The sequence below is a fragment of the Leuciscus leuciscus genome (genome assembly GCF_965113295.1).
Source record: "Leuciscus leuciscus genome assembly, chromosome: 2".
NCBI lineage: Eukaryota > Metazoa > Chordata > Actinopteri > Cypriniformes > Leuciscidae > Leuciscus > Leuciscus leuciscus.
In genome coordinates this window covers 3,113,802-3,123,801 of record NC_138726.1, presented here as the reverse complement: position 1 = coordinate 3,123,801, position 10,000 = coordinate 3,113,802, and the positions used below count along the sequence as shown (strand labels likewise).

Here is a 10,000-nt window from a genome sequence, read left to right as displayed (position 1 = left end):
AATGAAATTTCAATCAGATTGAAAGGGGTGGTTTATTCCTTTTCTAACCCGATCATAAGAACATGTAAATCGGATTGATTTATCAGGACCCGAAATAGATCAAAATTAAGTCTTCTCTTTAAAGAAAAGAAGCAATGTAGGAAAAAAGTACGCACAAATAGCAGGAAACTGGGACATTCTAAAATGCTTAACTTGAAAAACACTTAAAGTCCCACTGAAGTTCCTTGGAACGCGCAGCTTCGTATGATGATGCGTTGCCGTAATTTCCACTGAAACAGGAAGCTATGGTGGGACATATTGAATGGCTCCTCCCCCTTTTCAAATAGCCAATAGCGCTTAGTTTACCTCACAGACTGGGAGACGCACATCGGGAGCGGTCGGTTGCGATGCAATTGTGTCCTAAGACCGCTAACACTTGGCAGGGTAATCCGCATTTACCCTCCCGGGTCTGTAAGTTTTTGTCTGCTCTTGCAGACAAGGCTTACAGAGCCTGTGGAGAGGCTGTCTTTTTTTGGAGAATCCTTTGTTTTCTTTTCTTTATGTTCCGCAGCTGGCCCCACAGCCAGCGGTACCCACTCCTTCAATAAAATAGTAGTTTCCAATATCTCTGTGTGCCACGAGGGTGGGAATGACAGTGCGCAATGTTATGCCTCGCCACTCTCGTTCCCCTTTTAGTAAGGGGGTGAGAATGACAGTGCACGACTCTATGCCTCGCCGCTCTCGTTCCCATCTCCACAAGAAGGCAAGGTTGACAGTGCACGGAGATGCCCTGCCGCTCTCATCCCCTTTTTCAGTCGCCAGCGGACAGCAGCATGCTGTTCGAGAACGCAGCCCAGCCTTCTCACGCATCCTCTGTCCAACCGTGGAGCCAGGAGAGTGTCGCACCGCACACCCAGACACCACTTCAAGACGCTACGCCTCTCGAGTCGGGTCCCTGCCCTCCACCTCGCTGCCCCACCGCGGGTACGTCTGTGTTTCTCTTGGTCCCGCGGGTGCGGTCTCTGGGAGCCTGGCTAGCACTCCCCAGACCATCCCGCTGGCTCTACCGCACCATCAGACTCGGCTGTGACAGACACAGCCGGACATGGCGTTTTGGTAGGGATCCCAATTCAGTCGGTCTACCTCCGACGTACGTCGAGAGTGACCGACTGAAAGGGAACGTCTCGGTTACGTATGGTAACCCTCCCCTAAGGGAGGGAACGGAGACGTACGTCCCGTCGCCATGTTTTCTGTACCGCCGCTGGGTGGCCGGGTCTCCGGCTCGTTTAAACTCCTGCTCATTATATACCCGTGCTACCTGGCTGAACAGCTGGCACAATTATCGCATACCAATGTCTATTGGCTCGTTTAGTTACACTCGAAGTGGATTGGTCTCTTAAGCGAGATCCCAATTCAGTCGGTCTACCTCCGATGTGCATCTCCCCTCCTTCAGGAAACGAGGGTTACCATATGTAACAGAGACGATTTTGAATGACATGCGTTTCTGACGCTTCCACTGTTGCTCCTGTTCACATCCAAAACATAAAGCGGCATACGAATAATGAACACAAACTGATTCATGAATCTGTTTCCATTTGTTTTTCTTAAAGTGAACACAGGACTTGTCTTTGTCGATCAGACGATGAATTGGAGAGACGCTCAGAGTTACTGCAGACAGAAACACACTGATCTGGTCAGTGTGAGGAACCAGAATGAGAATCAACAGGTTCAGAAGTTCATCAATGATAGTCACATATCTAATGATGTCTGGATCGGTCTGTTCAGAGACTCGTGGCAGTGGTCAGATCAGAGTCACTCCTCATTCAGATACTGGGCTCCTGGTGAACCTGATAATAGTGGAGGTGCTGAAAACTGTGCAGGGATGAGGCAGCTCACTAAGGGACACTGGCATGACTACTCTTGCGACAACAAATATCCTTTTGTGTGTCATGAAGGTGAGCAGATCCTTACAAAATCCATCCAACACCTCCAGATATCTTAAAAGTTCACACTACATGTCTGACATGACAGATTCCTCAACAGAGTTTGTTCTGCATGTTGTTTTTGACCAGTCTCTCTCTAGTTTTTGCTTGTGGTTTGTTTTGTGTCCAGATGAACTGATTCTGATCAGAGAGAATCTGACGTGGCCTGAAGCTATGAGATACTGCAGACAGAATCATGTGGATCTGGTCTCGGTTCATTCAGACGAGATGCAGCGTCGTGTGATGAATGTGGTTAAACGGGCGTCTACTGAGGAGGTGTGGTTGGGTTTACACAACTACTGCAGCATGAACATGTGGCTCTGGTTGAGCGGAGAGATCGTGTGCTATCAGAACTGGGCTCCAGGGAACGGAACGACTCCGGAAAACTGCAGCCTCACGAAGAGAAAAGGAGCAGTTCAGTCTGGAGGAGATCAGCGCTGGATCAGCCTTCCTGAAACTCACAAACTCAACTTCATCTGCATAAATTATGAGTGAAAAGACGTGTGAATGTTTGTGCGTTTACTTACATTCACTGTTTTCATTCTTTATTCTTTTTCTTATTTACTTTTATGTGCTTGATCATCAAGTAAAGATCATGTTCCATGAAGATATTTTGTAAATTTCCTACCGTTTTTGTGAGTGAATGCAGCACAATCGCCAACATAAATGGACAATTTTAAAGGCGATTTTCTCAATGTTGCGATTTTTTGCACCCTCAGATTCCAGATTTTCAAATAGTTGTATATCGGAAAAATATTGTCCTATTCTAACAAACCATACATCAATGGAACGCTTATTTATTCAGCTTTCAGATAATGTATAAATCTCAATTTCAAAAAGTTGACCCATGTGACTGCATCTCTGAGCATTATTCCTGGTTTCACGTACGACTGCCGCACTATATGGTGTATTTGAGTTGTTAATAATAAAATATAGGCCCATTTATGCTAATCGACATAGCCTTTATCACTGTATAGAATACTATAAAATAATATATTGTATGCCTTATTCTACTTTAAGAAGCCACATCAGCTCACAAAAGGACGTTATTTCAAACACTCGACTGACGTTATGAATTGAGTAAAAACATGAAATATAATGTTGTCTTTAGTTGGACAACAGGTTTATGAATGCTTCGCATTGCAATTTTGGAAAGATGTTTGACATGTTGCTTTTTCAAATACACGTTATAAGTGACTTGAATTCACAGCGCTTTTAAAGATGGAGAAGTATTTACTCCTGATCATAGATCCGCTCTTCTCTTAACACACTGTGCATATATTTATGAAATTAAAAATCGTAAAAAAATAGCAGCCTTTGCGGTTTAATTTCGATGAATCGTGCAGCCCTCATTGCATTATCTGTTTTAAAACTACAGAGCTTTGATCATAAAACTAAGCATTCAAATACCTTACTAAAACATATTATTGCAGATATAGAGTGACGACTGATGTTTATTTGCTTGTATTCAAAGTGGCATTCATTGCATTCAAGGTATTCATTTCATCCGTTCATGCATTCCCTGAGAATTGAACCCATGACCTTGGCGTTGCTAGCATCATGCTCTACTGTTTGAGCTACAGGAATGCTTTCAGCATATTTGAGCAAGATTCGTTTGTGATTGGCATACTGCAGTGCTCTTTGAGATGAACAAGAAACAAAAACACATCAACGAATAGATCAATGAAAGATAATGTTGGCAGTCAGCATATAAAGTGTTGTCTTCCTCTAGTATGAGCACAACTTCTGAGTTGTAGATTAAGTGCAGTTTGATGGAAAGTGATCTCTGTTAAGTAACCAGATATACAGTAAACACTCACAGCAACATGAATATTAATACAAGGATTTCAGAGCATCATAACACTTCTAGCTCCTCGGAGAGCCTAATGAGGACGAATAACAGACAAACACTGACAACATAAATTACATTTATCTTCCTTAACACTTTCCCCACCATTGATGAGTTTTTCCCGGCAATCTATGTTCTCACCGTTATACAGTAGGGGGCGCTAATACACATCCTCTGAAATAGCACAGAATCTCTGGATCTAAAAACAAGCCATAGAAGCATTGCTGACGCACATGTAAAATAACGCAATCATCAAACAGCATATAAATCAAAACTGTCTAACGTTACAGAATAAATGTCGACCCAGGACGAGCTACAGGACTTTGGGGGTGTTGATGAACTCAATCGACTCCATCTGTGTTTTGATCATCGTACTGAATCCCATCCGGACAAAGTCTTTGACAAAACGTGATTATCTCAGCTATTTGTGCAAAATGTTGCTTTTTTATGAAACTAACCCACATTCAAGTATTGGAAAAAAAAAGAATGCATGAAACAAGAAATAAATGTTTATTTTGTTTTGTTTAAAAGCAGAGGATCTGTTCTTTCTTTTGGCAAATTGCATGTTCAGATATTCATACAACAAAATATTCTGGGGGCCATGAAAGTTTTGTGAAGATGGTCAAAAGTGGTGATTGTTGTTGTTACACTACTGGATGATCAAGTCCTTGTTTAATGTCGTATAAACAACATTTCATTCAAATGTCCACTTAATATTTAATATTTGGCCACTTCTTTACGATAGAACTTGAACAAGAAAGTGGACATCAAAACATGCAAACTCAGAGCGAGGGTTTAAACTTTTATTTTGAAATCACGATGAACAACAGTTCGCATATTTAGAAACATATTTGTTCTCCTGTGTTGGAGTATGTTTATAAATTATAATGTTATAAATCTGGTGAAATGACGCACGTTGCGTTCCCAGATGAACGTTATAAGCAACACAAACTCAACAAAAAAAGTAAATGCAGAGATGGAGTTTGAGACGCTCCACGCATGTAAATGATAACAGTGCTACACTTCGCTATGAAACACAAAGCGCATTAGACATTATGGGCCCTATTTTAACGATGCATGATCTAAAGCGAACGGCGCAAGTTCACTCAGGGCGTGTCCGAATCCACTTTTGCTAGTTTAGCGACGGGAAAAATGGTTGGCGCTCCCGGCGCATGGTCTCTATTTTTGTCTCTATTCTCATAATGAGTAATGGGTGTGTTTTGGGATTTACGGGTGTTAAACCAATCAGAGTCTCATCTCCCATTTTCCCTTTAAATGCCAGTTGCGCTCTCGCCAGGGCAGATTCGCTATTTACATGACGGAATTTGATAGTGGAAAGACCGAACGCGTCTCCAGAGCGCAAACGGATCTGCTCGTGCGCGAGGTAAAAGTGTGCAAGCAGAACATCTACGGGACAAGCCGGATTCCACAATATCTTCATGTACACAATGATAATCTTTTACATTGTAATCCTTTTATTTTAAATATTTGGCATGTTTGTGTGCTGCTGTGCGTCCCTGTGTGTGTAATAAGCAGAGTGTACGCGCGTTGTGGACCCGCCTATAGGCGCACATTACTAAAAAAAAATATTGCGCAGTCTATTTCTGTTGCCTCAAAATAGCAACACGCCAACAATGCACCAGAACACACCTCGTTTTCAGACCAGCAGTCCATGGGCACACAAATGCATTTGCTATTTAAACAACGCGGCGCAGGACATGAAAATGATAACTGCGTCGGGCTGAAACTAGCAAAACACACTTGCGTCGCGCTTGGCGCTGCATTGCGTAAGATAGGGCCCTAAATGCGTTCCCAAATGCATGTTAGTGAAACCCAAACATTACATGCAGAGACTGAGGTAATTTACTGTGAGCGCTCTGAGACGCTGGAAGACACACGTAACCTGCGCGCGTCACGCTTCACTCTGAAACCTGCAGCGCATTCATTTATTCAACTGAAAGTGGACTCGCATCTCATCTTGGTCCACTTTAGCTGTGATGGGGCTGTGATGTAGAAAATAGACAACTTGGATATAATTATAATTTAATATTGATGATGATTATAATTTTAATGATTTTTTGAGTATAATTAGGGCTATCAACATCATCACATTAATTTATCTGGAATATGATTAATTAAACATTTAACAATGGCGTAATAAGCAACAGCACTTGTGTCCATTTTCAACATCAATAAAATTGCTGATATTTTTATGTAGTTTAAAAATAGTTTTTAGTAAAAAAAAAAAAAAAAAAATGTTTGTTTACATTTTATAAAATCACAAACAATCACAAACTCAGGGATTGTGGGTGATATTAGTACAAAAAAAAAAGTACTGTATACTGTATACATGGATGGACTTTGAAGAAATTGAATATAATCCAACATATCATTCATTACTACAATGAGCTCATTGTTTCTGCCTTAAATTAAAACATTATTATTATTAGCTAACTGTGTGATTTTTATATGTACATTTCTGAAATACTTTGGACAGTTACGTCTGATAACAGATCACTCTAAATTGTAATGTATAAACATGCATTTTCTGTAAAGCGGCTTTGAAACTATATGTATTGTGAAAAGCATCCTGTTTTCAACACACTATGAAATGGGATGCACTAATTCTAATCTTGCGTACTATTTTGAAAGACAGTGTGCCCACTGGGACACAGCCGTAGTCTTACTCTGGTAATTAAGACCCGAGCGAGTGCTTTACACTTGGGTGAGTGATCTTATTTGTCTAATATGATTCAGTGAGAGGGGGCGAAATTACTTTATGTTAATGGCACTGATTGTGCAGCTCGCATCTGATAACAGCTCGACTTTAATATATCATGGAGGTTTTGATTCTGAACTATATTCAGCTGTAGAATTCAAACACACAATAAAAATGATTCCAGAATGTCTCGAGTTTATTTTCCTGCCCCATTGGCAAATTGCTTTTTCTTTCTTTTAGCACAAATCTAAGTAGATGGTAGTAGAAGTGCCCCTATTGTGCTTTTTTCGGATATTACCTGTCATGCAGTGTGAAATAGATCTGTTAGTGAATGTAAAAGGTCTGCACAGATTCAAAGATCAAAGTGCAGATAAATGGAGTTATTGTCTCCTAAAAGAAAGAAGCTGAACGGCCTGATTCGAGTCGACAATGAATCCAGTCTATGTAGGTTTGTAACAGATTTAAATAATGCCAGTCTATGGTCTTGATTGGCTGAATAGCATCTCTTTGCTCCGCCCTCAAACACTAGTTGTATCTGAGACTGGAAGAGTTTGGTTTGTGATGTTCATGTCGAGAAGACGCTGTTTTCAGCTGCCAAAGCAAATCCACTTTCAAAAGGATGAGGACTGGTACTCTAATTTATACGGTAAGACCGACGCCATCGTTACTGTTTGTATGACTGTGCAGAGCTGAAATTCAGATATAGTAATAGGAGTTTAATTTCAGACACGCGCTGGAAGTGGTCGACCAATCACAACAGACTGGACAATCAAACCAATCAGAGCAGAGTAGACCAATCACAACATACTGGGTCATCTGACCATTCAGAGCAGCTTTGGCTTTCGGAAAGGCGGGGTTTAGAGAGACTGAATCTTTGATCAATCCAATCCAGACACTGTAAGAAAAGAGCTGACGCTGTAATGTATATTATGAGAAAATTAAAGTGTTTTTGACCTTGGATGCATGTAATCCATTGTAGGAAACCAAATTAGGAGCTTTAAAACAGCATAATATGAAAACTTTAATTAAAAATAATCTGAAAACAAGACTTAGGGACTGATTTACTAAACAGGGCAAATTAGCATGAGACCACAATCCCATAAAAGCGCAGATGGGAGTGGAAAGTTGTGCGTGTGATTTACTGACAATGCGCACATTAAAGAACAGATGCAGCCGGATCATTTCCATAATGACCAACGCAGCCGATCAAGAGCAAAGCAAATCTTCAAATCTATCTTTTTTTCTTTTTTTTTGGAATCGAAATTAGGAATCAATAAGAATCGGAATCGTTAAAATGCAAGTGATACCCAACCCTAATCCTGATAGTATTTTTTAACACCAAAAGAGGGTTTGCGCTGGTGCAAGCTCTTAGTAAATCTGCCCTTTAAAGGGTTAGTTCACCCAGAAATGAACATTCTGTCAGTAATTTCTCACCCTCATGTTGTTCCAACCCCGTAAGACCTTCGTTCATCTTCGGAACACAAATTAAGATATTTTTGAGTGAGTTTTGAGTGAGTTCACGTAGTGTAACAGCGCAGCGCTTCTGGGTTGTACGTCAGATCGTAGGCTCACTATTGGCCGACGCTGGTCATGTGTGTGATGCTGGCCAATAGTGAGCCTACGTTCTGACGTACAACCCAGAAGCGCTGCGCTGTTACACTACGTGAACTCACTCCGGCCCACACAGAAGAAAATCAATAGTTGAATAAAGTATAGTTGTTGATTTTTGCACACAAAAAGTATTCTCGTCGCTTGATGAACTTAAGGTTGAGCCACTGTAGTCACTTGGAGTATTTTAAACATTGTCTTTACTAACTTTCTGGGCCGGCAAGTTTCAATAACAGAGAAGCCTATGGAGGAGTGAGACAGCTCTCAGATCTCATCAGAAATATCTTAATTTGTGTTCTGAAGATGAACGAAAGTCTTACGCGGTTGGAACAACATGAGGGAGAGTAATTACTGACAGAGCTTTCATTTCTGGGTGAACTAACCCTTTAATATCTTACACATCCTTGCTTCTTCACCAAATGTTGTGTTTACAGTGTAAATGTTGTCCACCTCCTACAGAACCATGGCCATGGCCTACAAGCAGGAATAAGGTCTCTCTAGCTCAGGAGAACAGGACTAGAGTAAAAAGTAGACTAGGTCAAGCATCTGTAGAGGACAGTCCCTCAGTGAGACCGAAGGGAACCAGGGCAGACGTATCTCCAGGAACACCTCAGAGCTCTTCAACATCTCAGACTCAAGTTTCACATTCACCAAGAGCAAACTGACCCCTGCTATAAGCACAAGACACACTCAGGACTTGCTGTAGCTTCTGGGTGTGTGTGTGTGTGTGTGTGTGTGTGTGTGTGTGTGTGTGTCCATTTGCCTGTTGGAAGGACATGCAGAGCCGTAGGTGCTACACAACAACGTTTGTTGGGCTTTCCCACATCTTGCTCCAAATGACCTTTCGCAGGGAGTTTGATTGACAGGCGATCTGACCAATCATAATCCGCCCTCCGCTGAATCCGCCATTTTTGTCCGACAAAGCCGTCAGGAGAGTTAGTAGATTAACGTTGGAGGATTTGAACTTGAAAAACGGTGTGTACTGACGTCTTTCCACGGTTAAAACAACATTCTTTCTTATGTTCATTCATGTTTATTTGATGCTATAAATTAATGGATTAATTAAGGCATTAATATGTGCTTTAGAAGTACTAATAAACAGCTAATATCCTAGTAATATGCATGCTGATAAGCAACTAGTTAAAAGTGAGAATTGGAGCCTAAACTAAAGCGTTACCTGTACTATAATACATGCATGATGCCTTATAAACAACCTTATAATGTTGTTGTATCATCTCATTAATAATCGTAACAACAGTAATAATACTTAGCTATTTGTGGTTATAACTATTAAGAGTATGATGATTTATAACACATAATTTTATCCATTATATCCCCTTATGATGCATTATAAATGCAGGGTTATAATGCATTGTACTCTTAAAAGTTATAACCACAAATAGGCAAGTATTATACTGTATTGTAACTGTTGTTATGATTATTTATCAGATGATACAACAAATTATAAGGTTGTTTATAATGCATGTATTATAATGCATTAAGAATTTCCGGTAACACTTTATTTTAAGGTGTCATTGTTCCAGTGTAATAATTATATATTTAAGTACTGAGTAATATTAAGCAACTACATGCACTTACTATAGGGTTAGGGTTAGGATTAGGGTTTGGTTGAGGGTTAGTTGCATGTAATTATGCATAATTTACTGTTATTACTATGGTAAGTACATGTAACATATGTAACAAGGACACTGTAAAATAAAGTGTTCTGTGGAAAATTAAAGAAAATATTTTGAAGAATGTTTGCAGCCAAACAGTTCCTGAAGACATCCAATTTATTTTCAGTCCATACAATGGAAGTCAATGGGAACCAAAACTGTTTGGCTGCCAACACCATTCAACATC

At 40.4% G+C, this 10,000-nt stretch overlaps 2 protein-coding genes across 5 annotated transcripts in view; one reads left to right on the top strand and one right to left on the bottom strand.

The window, feature by feature from the left end:
* The window catches only part of LOC309492153 (C-type mannose receptor 2-like), a 7,518-nt gene extending 4,803 nt beyond the window's left edge, over window positions 1–2,715 (top strand). For all 3 annotated transcript variants that reach the window (XM_082161020.1, XM_082161019.1, XM_082161021.1), the window contains 2 exons: window positions 1,590–1,934; window positions 2,092–2,715. In XM_082161020.1, the coding sequence (XP_082017146.1) occupies window positions 1,590–1,934; window positions 2,092–2,456 (710 nt within the window). In that variant the 3' untranslated portion in view covers window positions 2,457–2,715. The remainder of the gene's footprint in view (window positions 1–1,589; window positions 1,935–2,091) is intronic.
* acsf3 (acyl-CoA synthetase family member 3) overlaps window positions 1–10,000 on the bottom strand; it is an 81,975-nt gene that overhangs the window by 32,615 nt on the left and 39,360 nt on the right. The window lies entirely within an intron of this gene.